At 34.9% G+C, this 17,570-nt stretch overlaps 2 protein-coding genes across 3 annotated transcripts; one reads left to right on the forward strand and one right to left on the reverse strand.

Annotated features, from left to right (window-relative positions):
- On the forward strand, nucleotides 1-4,636 carry LOC146538474 (uncharacterized). Its single transcript, XM_085186748.1, has 8 exons — nucleotides 1-121; nucleotides 658-804; nucleotides 1,093-1,146; nucleotides 2,649-2,740; nucleotides 2,970-3,044; nucleotides 3,215-3,345; nucleotides 3,736-3,844; nucleotides 4,125-4,636. Exons 1-8 carry the CDS (start codon nucleotides 75-77, stop codon nucleotides 4,328-4,330), a joined length of 861 nt encoding a protein of 286 aa, XP_085042874.1. The 5' UTR covers nucleotides 1-74; the 3' UTR covers nucleotides 4,331-4,636.
- Nucleotides 3,202-17,422, reverse strand: DPCoAC (dephosphocoenzyme A carrier). Of its 2 annotated transcripts, XM_085186747.1 has the most exons (9): nucleotides 17,179-17,422; nucleotides 14,994-15,087; nucleotides 12,241-12,373; nucleotides 10,804-10,992; nucleotides 9,789-9,959; nucleotides 9,037-9,122; nucleotides 8,537-8,720; nucleotides 8,090-8,243; nucleotides 3,202-3,337 (listed from the first exon to the last, which is right to left on the reverse strand). In XM_085186747.1, the coding sequence occupies exons 2-8, from the start codon at nucleotides 15,049-15,051 to the stop codon at nucleotides 8,105-8,107; spliced, it is 960 nt and encodes a 319-aa protein (XP_085042873.1). In that variant the 5' UTR covers nucleotides 15,052-15,087; nucleotides 17,179-17,422; the 3' UTR covers nucleotides 3,202-3,337; nucleotides 8,090-8,104. The 2 variants fall into 2 exon arrangements, with proteins under 2 accessions (XP_085042873.1, XP_085042872.1); XM_085186746.1 differs by lacking the exon at nucleotides 3,202-3,337 and having other exon boundaries at nucleotides 5,676-8,243.
- Between the last annotated feature and the right edge of the window lie 148 nt (nucleotides 17,423-17,570).

The raw sequence follows: 17,570 nt of genomic DNA on the forward strand, positions 1-17,570 counted from the left end.
AACAAGACGTCAGAACTAGCAACCGTTTTCTTTTCCAGCGTATAGAGATGTGAAGTATATGAAGTTGTGATGAGATGACGCAGCCTCCCTTCCTGCCGTGGGGACTGCCCTACCAGCACAGGTAAAAATTATAAACTTTAGTCTGTTTTTAAGCTTCACGGTGTATCCCGCATATAGCAGGGTAGGCAAAGGGAACCTAGTGTAAAGATACTCCGTTCCCCATGCGCCGCCCAATTTTCGAGACATTGCGTGATGAGTGGTGGAACACCAAAGCGAGGACATGAGAATATGACACATTTCATTCCCCGAGTTGGAATCGAACCCACAACCTGTCGCGTTTATCGTTGTGTTCCTGCGTCACGACTGGTTTTATTAATAGATCAATCTCATTAGTAATATATATATTTAAATAATCGTTCAGAGATGGTCCCATTTACTTAGTTTTGTTTTGCAAACCGTATCTCCAAAGAAAAAAAAACAGAATCCTTATATCATCATTTTATGGTCCATCTGTTTATACGTCTGTATTTTTTGAATGTTCCCATTTGCCTAGAATCATGAAATTAGTACGCTCTGTTCTGGTAGCGCGCGAAAACGTTTTTGACCGGTGTTTTTAGTAAACAATGTTTCTTGTAATTAAATGCTTATGATTTCCAGGGAGCCCCCCACACCTCGACGAGAGAGCTACGAGTCAGCCAGTCACACACACATACACCCACACTCACACATGCACACACACGCGCACCCGCCTGTGTACACACACAGGCACACACACGGGCAAACACACTTGGATACACCTACACAGTAAGTATAAAAAATATTTTATCTATATTTATGCTGATAATATGAAGCTAAAGAGTTACTTTAAAGCCATTGCAGCTTTCCCATGCTTATCGGGCTAGATCCTTTAAGTAAATATTTCATTTTCTCAAGTGAAGATCGAACCCACAACCAGCCGCGAACCACGACTGACCTCGATGAAATGACAAGTTGACCCAATAAAACTGTGTTCATAAAAGCGAGTTAACTATATGAACCGTCTTGTAACCCCGCTGGGAATAAAGCGTGGAATTAATTATATGCAATTTTCAGATGTAAAGGAGAAGAAGATACAAGAACGGATTATAGAGACCAATACTTACACAGGTATGAAATTATCTATAACTTCACTAATACAGGGTGAGTCATATTGAACTTTCCGGTTTTGGAAGGACGTTGCACGAAGAAGGGAAGGAGTAGAAGGGTGGGGATGGTGTCATTAGACGCGCCATGACATGCAGTTTTAGTGTGAGCAATGGCTTGGTCGGGACAACATCGTGCGTTCGTAGTTGAAGAGTTTATTAAAAATGGCGGCTCCGTGATCACAACACAGCGTGCGTTCCGTTTACATTTTGCTATTGGTCGACGTGATCCCATTCCCACTGGACCAACAATCAGAAATTGGGTATCAAATTTTAGAGCAACATCATCAGCATTAAAAACAAGACCACAAGGCCGAATTAGGACGTCAACGTCAGCGGAAAACGTGGATAGAGTGCGGGCTTCAATTCAACAATCCCCTCGGCGTTCTGTTCGGAAACATGCCGCTTCACTAGGATTATCTTTCAGTAGTGTCCGCAGAATACTGCATAGAGACCTTAAATTTCACCCATACAAGATTCAGGTAGTGCAAGAATTAACAGTTAGAGACTTAGACACACGAACAAATTTATGCCGCGACATTCAGCAGATCCCCCGCACTGCTGTTTTGATCTTCAGTGATGAGGCACATTTTCACCTCGCCGGAACTGTCAACAAACAGAATTTTCGATACTGGGCCAGCCCATACATCCATGCGTTCAATGGAAATCCTGCGACAAATGTTTCCCGGTCATCTCATTTCTTTGCGAGGTGACGTTGGGTGGCCGCCGAGATCACCTGATTTAACCCCCTGCGATTTCTTTCTCTGGGGTTACCTGAAGGAAAAGGTGTACACGCATCGTCCCCGAACCATCGATGAACTGAAGGCTGCAATCACGGAAGAAATCAATGCTATTCCGCTGAATATGACTCGACGAGTAATGGACAACTTCCGGGAAAGGCTTCAGCAGTGTGTGGTCAATGGAGGTAGACATTTACAGGATATCATTTTTAAAACCAACTAAATTAAAACTGCATGTTATGTGCTTTCAAACAATAAAATAATTTTTACTGCATGTCGCTTTGTTTTTAATACACACCTTATTGAAATCGGAAAGTTCAATATGACTCACCCTGTATTACAAAACTGTAGAGTTTGATTGATTGTACGCGCTGATCTCAGGAACTGGTGGTTCCTATAGAAGTATTGTTTTTGTGTTGTACTTATAGTTTCCACGATGACCTGACTTTCAGTGCTTGACACTATTTAATGACAATGTGGCATATAATTTAATTACTATCAATATAGATGCATACAGTTGCGAGTTTATTTGCTCATTAAATAATTTTTAAGTTCAAAATTTATAAAAAAGGTGTTAAAAATATATATTTTCTTAGTTTTAGCTACTTCTGTGTAAAAATTAGTAAAAACTTTGAGGTGAACACCAAAATATTCTGGGGTAGACAGGGCCCAACCAAATGTTTCCCGTTTCTATATTTAATTGATTTCTCTAAAAAAAATTTCTCAGATGTAGTAGCTACGGCAAATGTTCAGAAGAAGAAAGTGAAGTTCGGGAGGAGGCTGTGACCAGCACCGCTGAGCCCTGGGGTGACAGACTTGGTACGATTCATGAAAATCCTTTCAATTTTAAAAAGAAAATCCGAATATTCTTTAAAATTTTATGGACATCTTACTATACGTTGTCAAATTTGATTGGTATGAAATGACCAAGCAAATTTGTCTTGAAATTTTACCAATTTATAAAATGTTCGATGATATCATGTAAATGAAACTGATAATTTTACAATTGGTCGACGACCTAATATGTATATCGTATATTATTTTTCAGTGAGCAGTTCTCATGGCACCACATCCCGCTCTGATGCTGCATCACCTCATCACCACGTCTCCACCACAAATGCTGGTAAATATTCTCTAATGATGTTCTTTTTTCAGCTTCACGCTGTATTTTGCATTTATCAGAGGAGAACTACTCCTACTGTCGCGTTTACATTAGCATGCTTGTGTTTCTGCGCCACAACTGGCCTATTGTATTGTATTGTAAATGTAAATATCTGTCTATTTTATTGTCAGTAGGATCTTCAGGGGGTCGTCGTGGGGCACTTCAACTTTGGCAGTTTTTGGTGTCCTTACTGGCGGAGGGCGCTCGATGCGTGGCGTGGACCGGCAGGGGACTGGAGTTCAAATTGCACGAGCCTGAGGAAGTACGTATATAGTCATTAGTAGCTATATTATATTGTCTTCAGTATTATATTCATGGGGTCACGGTCTCAAATATGGCATTGAATGCAGGATTGGAATAAGTTTCTTTTTTTCACGTAACATTCCAGCGTAGGGAACCTAGTGTCGAGACACTTCTTGCCTCCTTCTACACTTTCATACAAAAATAAATTTACATAATTTACAAAAAAAAGATATTTTATTTGTTAATGTTTTGTCGTGATAGGCCGTCATGACGCAGATTGAATTATTTTCATTTTTCTACTCTGATAACAAGACATAGCGCGACACTGAGTTCTGCCACTAAATGTTTTGAAAATTATATATGCGGAATACAGCGGGAAGTTTTTTTTTAATAACAGTTTCTTCTCTAGGTGGCGCGGCGCTGGGGTGCCCAAAAGAACCGCCCTGCGATGAACTATGACAAACTATCACGTTCTTTAAGATATTATTATGAGAAAGGCATCATGCAGAAAGTCGCAGGTACTGAAATATTATGTAATATGTAGCAGGATAGACAGATAGGGCCTAGTGTTGAGACACTCCACGCTCCACGCGTACCGCTAAAATAAATAAAACCTGAAACTTCGTGTTTGCTGTGAGACTGCAAACACGAAGATTGTAACCAAAGCACGGCGTTAAGTTCCGCCACTCAATAATGTCTTTACATTCGAGAGCACAGTATCGATAATACTGGGGGGGAGGCGGAAGACAATAATAGTAATTATCTATTTATTCTATATAATGATATTTACTTTTTCAGGAGAACGCTACGTCTACAAGTTCGTCTGCGATCCAGAAGCATTATTCACCATGGCTCGTCCACCTACCTACGACGTCATATCCCAGCTTTACTACCCCCCGTACTTACCGCCAGGTCCCCCTGCGCCCTCTCAACCACTACCCCCATCTGTACCTACCTCTAGTGATTACCAGAGGAGGTACTATCAGGAACATTATGAGAATTAGATTAAGAGTTATGAATTTTATTGTTTGGCTAATTTTGATTCTTTGATAATGTGTATCATTTGTTAATTACCCTGTATTTTCTATTTGCTTTCGTGCCCTACCTATGACGTCATATCTCAGCTCTACTCCTCCTCTACTTCCTTTTTGCTCCACACATGTTCCTCTCACAACCGTTGCACTCTCTCTGCCTACCTCTAGTGATTACTAGTGGAGTTACTATCATGAACATATTAAATATTTCCTTTACTCGAGTGGGAATCGAACCTAACCGTGTCGCGTTTACAGACACACTATTGTGCCCATACGCAACGACTAACCAATTTATAATTAATCTAATTTTGATATGTTAAAATTAAAATTCCTCCTATGACGTTGCAAACGTCCTATAACGCAAGCCAAAAGATAGAAATTGTAACTTATTAATTTTCTAGTCAATTATCGATAAAAGTATATAAAATCTAACCTATATAAAGTACGGTCATAGACTTGTGGCCGCCCTGAAATTCGCTGTAGATGGTTGCGTAAATTCATTTTAGGATTTCTCTTACTTTTGATTATTATGTTTTCTTAATTTCTTACCTTAAGAAAATCTAACTTCAGGGCGGCCACGACTGGTCGACCGTACTGTACTGCATAATCCTTACCTGTTTTGCTTCGGACAAAATAGAATACCTAAGTTTTAGTAGTTATTTAATGTATTTCAATATTTTATTTTTATTTCATTTATAGCTTTTGTAGTTTTAGGAACAAGAAAAAAGAATATTTCTAGGCAACTGTGCAATATTAATTTAAGTTTAAGAATTAAGTAAAAAAAAAATGAAAGCAATTTTGTGAATAATAAATTGGATTATAAGAAAAAAAAGTTTTTGAAATTGAAATTGTTCATTAAAATTATCTTTAAGTTACTAAGTCTTCGGTCACGAGACTGTAACGCGACGGTGGTGGGTACGATTCCCTCTCGGGAGAATGAATTATTATTTTTATTTTTCCTTTTACAATAGAGGGCGTTGAATTCCGCTACTCAAAACGAAATGTCTTGTAAATTCGGTGGAAAGTTGAGAAAACTAATAAAACAAATGATAAAAAACTAAGTATGAGTGATACTTTTAGGGTATATATTTCTTATTTTACTCATTGAATTGTATCAGAATTATTAAAAAGGCAAAAAGTTTCTAAATCTAACAAATAAAATCATTGAAAAGTGACAACTTTGTCTACCACTGCACAGTCGGTGAGTCGTGGTGGTGGTATTTTTATGATTTGATTATTTTCAACCCGAGGGCGGTATAATACGTAATGTCAATATTTTTCTTAACTAATCTTTAGTTTCAAAGAAAACAAAACAAACAATTCAAACATTTATTTATAGCAACAACAATTATATATGTATATAATAAAAAAGTGACATGACTTTTGATCTTAATAATACGTAAACCTACGTATGCTCGTTTAACAAAATATAACCCTCTCAAAAAAATTAAAGTAACTCAATAATAACTTGGTTTCATATTTTATAGTGTCATTATTAAAATCATAATATTATATAATTCTATACCTCTAGTAGGAATTGAACCCACATCTGTCGCGTTTACAGTCACTATATACTTAGCTCGTGAAATTTCGTTTGTACATTGTCAGTCAGACACTCAGGAACGGAAGAGTTTTATATATTATATATAAATATTAAAAAAAGATTATGATTATCAACATAATATCGTGACTTAAACGAACATACGAAGACACAATATAAAATACAGATCAAAAATTTTACATTAAATAAAAAAAAAAACAAGTCTTCATTAATTTTATTAAAAAAAAAGCACATAATATTGTCCACTAATTCTAAAATCATATTAAAATAAAATATATATATCTAAATATGATTTTTATATATTCTGTGAAAGTGTTGCTATTAAAAAAACGAATTATTCGATTTTAATTGCATATAAAAAAACTATGCCTACACTACAAAAATTGTGCATTTTAAACATTAATAATATAAAATCATGACTACCAAAATAAGTTAATATTGATTACTATACTAACCAATATATTAACAGTTGCACTTAATTGAATTATAATATTAACAATTAACTACGTAATATTTATTTTGAAATGAAGCAATATCAATCATCCTTATTATTCTTAAGTCATTTATTTATTTACTCATTATTTCTTTAGAAAAGGCAAACACAATGCATAATTCATCCTATTGCTTTTTCTTAATATTAACCATAACGAATCGACGGAACCATAATAAAGCAGTTATGATATTTATAACAATTCAATTATCGTCATATTTTTTAAAACTTTAAACACGTTTTTAATTAAACTAACGCTAAAAAGAAAAATGAAGTTTTTTTAAGTGCAGTTTGTTTTTATGTCAGTATTGTTTTTAGTTAACCTGCACCAACATTTATAAATTTCTAGAATTTTTTTTACATACATTTCAATAATTCTTAAGACGCATTTACAAAGTTTTCATATAAATTTGTATAGAGTTCAATAATAAGTTGAATAAAATCTTATTATACTTATTGTCGTTTATTTCTATCAGTCATTGTGAAAAGAAATACATAATGTTGTATGAAATAATACAAATAATTATTTTTCATTTAACCAGAGAATTTGTGTCCCACACAAAAATATGTACATATATGTAGTGGTCACATCAGAATTGATTATTTCATGAAATATTCGATCTTATTTGTACAAATCGTACAATATAACATTACTTACAGATTTTTAGATTAAATAAGATAAGATTTACCAAAATTAATTATTACAAAACTGTGCTATTTTACAAAATATTTTATAGAAATCAAATTTTACAATGTCGATGACGTAATCATTAATTAGTCGTTGACGATTGGACAATATGATATTATCGAGGTACTGCAATTAGTGGCTCTCACTTGACGCCGCGCCTTGCCCCGTTATCAGAGTGGAAAAATAAAACATTAAATATGAAATGCGAAGATTTTATAAAATGGTTAATTCTGCTATTTAACCTACATAAACATGCATAAATGTAAATTGAATTACATTTGTCAAAAACTGCCTAATATTTACATAATGTATTAACCAACAAAAAAAACTAAATTAGAAAAAAATAGATGTTCTTTTAAATGTCAATAATCTGATTATAAAATTAATAGATCAAATATATGTGTATGCATATATTGCATAAAAAATTGTATTATTTAATTATTACTACTTTGGAAATAAAATCTTTGAAACAAAAGCAGTAAAAAAATAATTGCACTGACCCAGTCGTCGTAATTTTTATTATGTTTGAGTATTTTTTTACCATCTTGTAGAATATAAGGGACAGCTCCTTTTTTGTTCTCTTCTAAATTACTTTACAACCATACTGTATACTGTACTGTAAATGGGAACCGAACCCACGACCATAACGAATAAAGATATATTTTAAAGTACCAAAAGCACTCATAAAATCTCAATTGCATTCGTATTTGTAAAATGATTACAATTTCCACCCATTTCCATAAAATATATTAATATACTTATATATAATGTGTGTTACTGAAAAAAACTTAACTTCGTCTATCGCAATACTGAGATTACCAAATTATGAATTATTCGGTAATAATCAATGATTACCAAAATCGTATATAACACTGTGAAAGCATTTTTCATATTTAATATCAGTAATCATTGATTACCGTACAAATATTTGTGGTTACCAATGATTACCAAAGACCATTATTGTAGGGTAAGTTACTAATTAAATATTACCTCGATTATATTTATTTATGTGGTAACAGCGAGTGCTACGTCTCGTAAAGTCGATTTAATGGCGTCGTAAGTTGCGAATGAGATACCTACGGCGATGGGTCCTTTGACCCAATTCATGCTTAGTCCTTTGAAGAATCCGCGCCAACCTTCTTGCCTGGAAGAAGTCGAGAGAAAAATTATTTTATACAAGTACATATTTTTTATTAAAATTGTTAAAATTGAGTTTGTAGATAAAAATGTTTCACTTTATTATTTTATAAAATTATTTGCCATAGTGGTGTAATAGCACAAGCGCATGACTAAACGCGACGATTGTTCGCCTTACTCAGGGAAATGTATAATTAAATATTTTCATTTCCCGGCAAGAAAATGCGCGGCGTTGTATTCCGGGTTCTTCATGCTTAGTGCGTGAGTGCGTGCGTGCGTGCGTGCATGTGTATCCCTCACCTGTACACGAGAGCGAGCGTGGCGGCGATGGTGGGGCAGGGGTAAGTGCGGTCGCCGCGGCGGCGCGCCGTCTGCATGCGGCGCCGCACGATGTCGAGCGGGTAGGACGCGGTCTGCGCCAGTGCGCCCGCCGCGCCGCCGCACGCCATGTTGGTCAGGCCGCTGGGCGTGCTGCCCGAGTAGTCTGTAAATACGTCATTGCCATATAATATGTAAAAATAAGCATACTTTTAAATCCAAAATATTGTTTATTGTTTTGTATTCACATATATAATAATGCGTCCAGAATTCGGCAGAAAGTGGGGAACAGAGTGTCTTGACACAAGGTTCCCTCTGCCTATCCTGCTGTGTGCGGGATACAGCATGAAGCTGGAATCAAATTCACAACCGTCGCAATTACAGTTGCATCTTTGTCCATCTGTCACCTTATCTTATATGTAATAACTAAGTACTTAGTATGTAATAACTTAGTATGTAATAATTAATAAATAATGACTCACCAAGATACCAATGCCTCAGAGTGTCGTAGGTGAAGAAGGAGACGCCGGCGTACGGAATCACTCCTAACACTGTAGCTGGGTATCCTCTACAAAACAACATTTAATTTTTTTAAATTCAAATGTAAAAAGCATAAGGTCCCCTTATATAGCAGGGTACACAGAGGGAACCTGATGTTGAGACACACCGCACCGCCTCAATTACGCGACATTGTGTGTTCAGTGGCGGAGTTCAACGCTGTGCTTTATCTAGCAGAGCGAAGAAATAAAAATAATTTCAATATTATAATCATTTCCTCGAGTGAGGATTAACCCCATAAACACAGTTTTTATAATCAGATGCTGTTCCGTTCCGCCACAATGGCCATTTTAGTATTGACTTTTAATTTACTTGTTTTCCTGCTCTCTCAAATTCTGGTGGTTCGATAGTACCGAGATTGATTCGATCTTATTAGGTTCTGTGTATGTACCTACTGATGCTTTTTTTTTACTTTATCCACACATGATTTCTTTTATTTTATTATCATTATTATTTGAAGTAATAACCAGTCATGGCGCAAGCGTGCGCGACAGATGGTGAGTTCGATTCCCACTCGTTGGAAATAATATTTAATATTTTCATTTCTTCGCTCTGGAAACGAAACAAAATGCGGCGTTGAGTTCCGCATATACGTACATACATTTTTGATGGGAACGTAAGTATCTATCGCTCACACAAGATTTCACAAGTGTCCATTTGTTCAAATCCAACTTACCTGTACAAAGTAGTGACCCCCTCCTCCCTCAAAACCTGTCGGAACACAGCTCTTAATGACGGGTAATCCGCGACCGCCATGCGAGCTCGCGCCAGGTCGAGGGGGTATGTCGCACTTTGAGATGTTGCGCCTGCCAGTGAGCCCGCCAGGAGGAGGCGGAGGGGGGACTGCCTGGAATAGGAGTGAGCTAGTAAATGAAAGAGTGGGGGAGAAGTGAATGAGCGTGTGTGTGAGTGAGCGAGTGTATGAGTGCTCTGAGTTATCGAGTGTGTGAGTGTTGTGAATGAACGAAAGTGATTGAATGAGTCAGTGCAAGTGAGAGAAAATTTAGAAGGTAGTGAGCAAATAGGCCCCACAAACAAAAATTTAAAGTGGATTGAGTAGTGGAATACTAACGAGTAATTGACATGTGAAGGACATGTAAGTGTGTGAGTTTATAAATACTTTTTCAGTTAGTAAGTAATTTTTATAAAAAAAAAACTAAAAAATAGGTACTTCCTGTTAATTTAGAAATATTGTCTAACCTTTTATTATCATTTCTTTTTATCTAATAAAATGTATGTATGCACCATTATACATCCATATGTAATGTATATAGATATTTTTTCAAACCCATCACGGCGTAACCCCTTCAATTAAATATATACGTTCCATTTGCATGAAGTTAACTTCTAAAATATAACCACTCATAAAGCATTCATTATTCGTTTTCCAAAACAATTTACACCCAATATAAGCAAAATACGGAGAGTGAAATCGTTCACTGAGTACTCTGCGGTGTCCACTGTCCACTATCAATAAATTCTTCCACTGTAAATAAGCTGTAAACTATATGATACATAACCCATAGATGGCAATTACATTATAATTCCGTTTTCAACTACAATTGACCTATGATTATTCAAAACAAAAGAAAACAGAGAGTTATAGCATTCTCCTATTGTATATTATATCTTTACCGTTCAATTCAGAACATGACATGGCATGGCTTGACATGACAGGATATTTCACTTACTGAGCACTCTGCGGAGTGTCCACCCCCAGTAACTTCTTCCACTGTTCGTGCGCAGTGAACTGTATGGCGGCGTAGGGCACTATGCGCGCCATGGTCGCGCTGTTGCCGCGCCACAACGCCGTCCAGCCTTCTGTCCGGGCGCTGTGAGCCACGAAGCGTATCGCCGCCCGCCATGAATACGGAATTTCACTGTAAATCATAAATTATAGTGTTATTTCACTTTAAAAAGTATGTTATTTTATATTTTTAGCGTATATTTCTCGACATTACGTGTTGAATAATGATATTCAAACAAGCCTTCTTCGATAAATGAAGTATCAAACATTTTTTTTTTTTCAATTCGAACCAGTAGTTTGTGAGATAAGTGCGTTCAACCAAATAGATTGATCAGCTTTATTATATTAGTATAGATATGTATGTAAAATCACGTTAATGAATGTCTCAGGAAGTGTCGATGACATCGTATATACACTTTTATCGAAATACCTCACTGACGGAGGTCACGGGTTTGATTACAATTGTCGATTATATTTATAATTAAAAAAAAGATATATTTATAATAGTTACTTTAAATATTCGAATGGATGTATATAGATTTTGCGCCTCATTTTAGATGTGGACTTTACTATCTGTTTTTAATTGCAGAACTCAACGCCGCGCTGTGTCTTGTTAATTGACTAAATAATTTCCTCAAATAGGAATCAAACCAATAACCATCGCGTTTTTAGCCAGACTGAAGGTCGCTGACGTGGACATTGTCCCATTTATTAACTTCACACTGTATATCCGTTAAACTCCACTCCTAAAAAATCTATTTAGCTATTAATCTAACATTTTATTTACATACAAACAAAATTTTTCGTAAATAAGTCGTAAAAACAATTTTATATTTATATTTTACGAGTCATGAATCATTTTATACTGTCTTTGTTTATCCGCATTTAGTCTGACATTCTCATAGGTCATTGGGGGACGGTCGTTGCCATTGTATATGTAGTACATTGTATATTAATGTGTGTTGAGTGGCGGAAATCACACGATGAAACGAAAATAATTCATTCTATCAAGTGGAAATGGAACTCACAACCGTCGCGTTCACATACGCTGAGTCGCTGTAGACTTCCTTTAGTCTAAACTCTAAAACACTCACTCTCGACGTAAGGGTGTGACTGTGACGCGTCGGTTGTGGGTTCGATTCCCATTTGAAGGAATTAATTATTATTTATTAATATATTTTTTTCTCCGTTTTGGTACCAAACTTCTTAACACTAGGTTCCCTCTAGGCAGAGGATAGGCATCCTGCTGAGTATGAAGCTGACTGACTGATAGAGCGTGAAGCTGACTCTATACAAAAATCCACTATCAATAATCAATTTTGCTAACGAAACTGTCTGATTGTAACATCCTAGAAAGGTCAAAATTTTCCAAAATACTTACGAAGTTTGAAAGTTAATCTTAGTTCGGTCTAGAGGCGCGATGACTGTCTTAGCGATGGCGCCGGCAGCAGCACCAGCTACTAAGGAAGTCACCACCACCGCGCTGCCTGATAACTGACGACGTGTTTGTTCACCTAAAAAAGTAATTAACTTGTATTAACACACGGTGTATCCCGCATATAGCAGGGTAGGCAGAGGGAACCTAGTGGTAAGACACTACACTATTCATTGAAAATATATTGAACTGAACCGAACTGAAACTGCTGACTTTTGAAAATATATTACTCCCTCGAGTGGGAATTGAACCTACAACGTTTACAGTGACACTCAGAACACAACGCCTCCGATTGTTATTTTATATTGAACGATACGTTACCCGCAACTAGTTTGGGTAGATTTTAAGACGTTAAATGACAAATTCTATTTTCCCGTTCCTCTCTAAAACATCCCCTAAGGCTCCCCTAAACTCCCTAACAAAAGTATACAATACGTATCAACATTTCTAAGTCCAATCATCGGTGTGTTGTCTATCAGACATTGTACGGAGAAGGTTGGTTATATTTATATATTATTTAAAACCTTTTATTATTAAGAAGTTAGTGACGTGAGTTAATAAAATAATATTCTTAAGCCTGTTATATATCTTATACATTATAGCGCGATAACGAAACTGACAGTGCGCATGAGTTGATGTTTTTGTTTCTTCTTTTTACATTCCTTACTAGCTAAAACTAAACTGTAAATATATGACGAAAAGATTACTCCGAGAATGCAAGAATTACATAAACATATTAACATCCATCATCGTCATACATCTCTAAAACTATTTAAAAAATCTATTCTAACATTTTAAAAATGCTAATTGTTTGTTCCCCACTCTGGTAAGGTTAGAAAACGTATTAAAATTTAAACGTAGCTGGATTTGAACCCGTGCCTCTTGTTCACTCTCCAAGCGCTCTGACCACTAAGCCATAAATTCTTATGAAGCTATATACGTCAAAATATTTATCTGCTTGGACGGTTCCCAAGTGGTGGGGGTCAAATCCCGTGACGTACCTACTTAAAATATTAAGTTTTCTAAAAAAAGTAGTTCACTTCAAAATGCGCCAATATTCACCAGAATACATATAGATGCGATACGAATAGTAGAGTCGTTTTTTAGCTATTTGTTTGAGTGGCGTTGACTTCCTCCACTCAACACGAAATGACTCCTGAATTCGGGAGAAATTGGAGAACAGAGTGTTTTACTACTAGGTTCTCTCTGCCTACCCTACTATATGCGGGATACAGCGTGAAGCTGAAGCTAAAGTTTTTGAGTTACCTCAAAAACCTTTTATTCTGCTGCTGATATTATATACAATGATTCATTAGACTCTTTCTTATCAAGCTATCTGTTATCAGTAACTTTTAAAACAATTAAGACAATATAAAATTATATATGACGTTATCTTGTCCCAATGAGACTGATTGTAGGGTCGATAAACACTTGGGGGAATGATAAATAATATTTAAATTATTACATTTGAGGCCGTTGTGGCACAGTAGCACAAGCGTATGACAGTAAACGCGACGGTTATGGTTTCGACTCCCATTAAAAGAATTAATTATTTAATATTTTCTTTTCTTCGCTCTAGTAACTAGACAAAACGCTTTCCATCACTCAACACGCAATTCTCGGGGAACGGTGTGTTTTAACCCCTAGCATAACCCTGAGTCCCATAATCTATATATATAAAAGGACTTGTCCTCACTGACTGAGGTAAGACGCACGCACAGCCGTAACCGCTGATAGTAGAAACATGGAATTTGGACAGATGTTTACTTTCGTAATCTGGATATCCACTAAGAAGGGATTTTGAAAAATTTTAACCCGAAAGGGGTGAAATAGGGGTTGAAAGTTTGTATGGAAAAATTTTTAAATCGGCACCGATTTTTATAAAATTTGAAATTTAGATTTTTAAAAGTATTTAATTGAACACGTGTTTCATCGTTTTCTAGAATTCTCCCCCTCAGGGTGCAAATAAGGGGTTGAAAGTTTGTATAAGTTTTTTTTAAATCGTCACCAATTTTTGTAAAATTTGAAATTCAGACTCTTAAACGTATATAATTGAACACATGTTTCATGGTTTTCTAGAAATCACCCCCTAAGGGTGCAAATAAGGGGTTGAAAGTTTGTATGGGAAAATTCTCAAATCGCCACCGATTTTTATAAAATTTGATATTTAGACTCTTAAAAATATTTAATTGAACATATGTTTCATGGTTTTCTAGAATTCACTCCCTAAGGGTGCAAATAAGGGGTTGAAAGTTTGTATGGAAAAATCTTTAAATCGCCACCGATTTCTATAAAATTTGAAATTTAGACTCTTAAAAATATTTCATTGAACACATGTTTCATGGGTTATTAGAATGCACCCTTAAGTACGTAAGCGAAGCTGCGCGCGTCCGCTAGTATTTTATAAACGTGGTACAGCGTGAAGCAAAAAAAGCCCTGTATCAGCTCTCATAAGAATATCATTCGCTAGAATATCACTTAACACGTGATGTTTCAAAAAATAAGAAGAAAATGGAAAACGTAGCTGTGGTTATGGCACTATATTATGTATTAGGCAAATACAAAAATAATAAAAAATACGAACAAATATTACAAACATGTCGGCAACCAAAAATCATATCCAGAAGTTTTATATTTTTACTTTTGAAATTTTTAGTAAAATCTACTACTTGTTTTAAAGTATATGAACCCGCACTAACCGTGATGCGCATGTCTGTCGTCGTGTAGCAGCGGCACTCGCGCCTCTCCCACTGCCATCTTGATAATGTCACATCACGATGAATTTGTAATTATCTGTAATGTTAATTAATGTTAAATAGTTAATATTACACATTACATTACATTTTAAAAATAAAAGTAGAAATCGGAAGAGTCTTCAAAGGAACGGAGTGTTTTAACACTGGGTCTACAAATTCCCTATGCCTACCGTGCAATGTGCGGCCACGTGGATCTAAAAAATTAAAGGAAAAAGGTTTTTCTTGTAGTTAATTTTAGATGAACTTTCTTTTTAATAATCTATATATATAAAAGGACTTGTCCTCACTGACTGAGGTAAGACGCACGCACAGCCGTAACCGCTGATGGTAGAAACGTTAAATTTGGACAAAAGTTTACTTTCGTAATCTGGACATCCACTAAGAAGGGATTTTGAAAAATTTTAACCCTAAAGGGGTGAAATAGGGGTTCAAAGTTTGTATGGAAAAAAATTTAAATCGGCACCGATTTTTATAAAATTTAAAATTTAGATTTTTAAAAGTATTTAATTGAACAGGTGTTTCATCGTTTTCTAGAATTCTCCCCCTAAGGATGCAAATAAGGGGTTGAAAGTTTGTATAGGTTTTTTTTAAATCGTCACCAATTTTCATAAAATTTGAAATTCAGACTCTTAAACGTATATAACTAAACACATATTTCATGGTTTTCTAGAATTCACCCCCTAAGGGTGCAAAAAAGGGGTTGAAAGTTTGTATGGAAAAATCTTTAAATCGAAATTAAATGTTTCATGGGTTATTAGAATTCACCCTTAAATAGGCAAGCGAAGCTGCGCGCGTCCGCTAATTGTATAAATTAAACCTTTGACTGTAAACGCAACAGTTGTGGATTCGATTCCCAGTTGGGGAAATTTCATTTTATTGTTCTGGTAACAAAGAATCATTCATTCATCTCGGAAAATTGGCCGAAATACAGCGTGATAACAAGTGGCGCGGGTTCGAGTGCCGCTACCTTCAAATTACGTAGGTATAGGTACGTTTCTAAATGCAAATTCTGTGATTGAGGGTAAATACAATGTCATTTTTACACATTATATAAAAGTAATACATCATTATATTTTATTTTACCTACTAATGATGGAAGCAATATGTGAAAATACACATTTAATTACGCTATAAAACTTTGATAGCTATTACATAGCATTAGCAACACTCCAAAATCATCCTAGATCCGTTTGCATAATTTTTATTTCAGTTCGTTTAAAGAGTATGTGATTATTAACATATTTACTCTCTTAAGATAGCATATTCTTTACATTTCTTATATAAGATAAAATTTATTTTTATTAACCATAATTTGTTTATTTAATTTGATATAATTTTGTAATATTTGATAAGAAAAACCTCTTATTAGTTATCTAAAGAGTTAAAGTTATACAGTATATTTAACCCTAAATTTTAACAGGAAAGAAGTAACTTGCACAGTGTTATGTTGCTGGACAGTAAAGTGTAAACGCAGTGGTGGTGGGTTCGATTCCTACTCAGAGCTATTTATGATAAATGTACATTAATGTTAAAATGCAATAAAGAATCTTATATGATTTTCTTTTCCTCTCACTGTCATGAATACATTGTGCAGTGTAGAGTTCTGCAAATACTTCTTAGCTAGTGTGTGGATCTATTTTTTTATGTATTATTTATTTATTTTAATACTTTATTACACCATAATTGATATTAACTTTTTAGTTAATATCAATTATGTCATAAATTAACTTAAACAAAAAACCGAAAAAACAAAAGAAAAATGGAGTAAAGGCCACAGGTGATCTCTACCAGGCAACCTTTAAGAACTACTGCTATTGGTATAAAAAAAAATGTTTGTCTTACTTATAGAACTACATGTTATAATTTACATCTATCTATCATGGTCTTACCATTAGGTTCTCTCTGCCTATCCTGCTATATGCGGGATACACCGGGAAGACTGAAACATCCTAATTTTTTTTTTCTTTAGGTTGATAATAAAGGTTATTGTATTAATCATATAACAATAACATATAAGTTTAACAATTACGGTATCAAAGTCCAAAGTAACTAACCTTGATACTTATAGTCTAAAAATTTTAGCCCTAATCTATTAATAGATAGCATTATAAAAATATAATTAACTTACTTTAATATTCCTCCAAATAAGTTCAATTATACACTTAAAAAACACAATTACGCGTAAATAAATAAAAAATATTTATATTATTATTAATTCTCCATTGAAAATATTAATTAATATATATTTAAGTATGTAAATCGAAAATTCACATCGAGTTAATTCTTTTTGCGATCGTCTTGGTAACTAATTTACGTCACACTTCTCGAATATTTTTAAATGAAAAACTTATTTGACATTTTCCTGTTTGACAGCAACATTGACATTTGTGATGTTATACAGCTGTTTTGAATATTGCTAGATTTGAAAAAAATATGTATAAATATAAATTAAAGAGAACGCAATGGTTGTGGGTTCGATTCCCACACAGGAGAATAATATATAAATTATTTTGATTGCCT

The sequence above is a fragment of the Heliconius melpomene genome, chromosome 6 (assembly GCF_056956725.1).
Source record: "Heliconius melpomene rosina isolate 202511_hmr_F chromosome 6, ASM5695672v1, whole genome shotgun sequence".
In the NCBI taxonomy this organism is placed as follows: Eukaryota; Metazoa; Arthropoda; class Insecta; order Lepidoptera; family Nymphalidae; genus Heliconius; species Heliconius melpomene.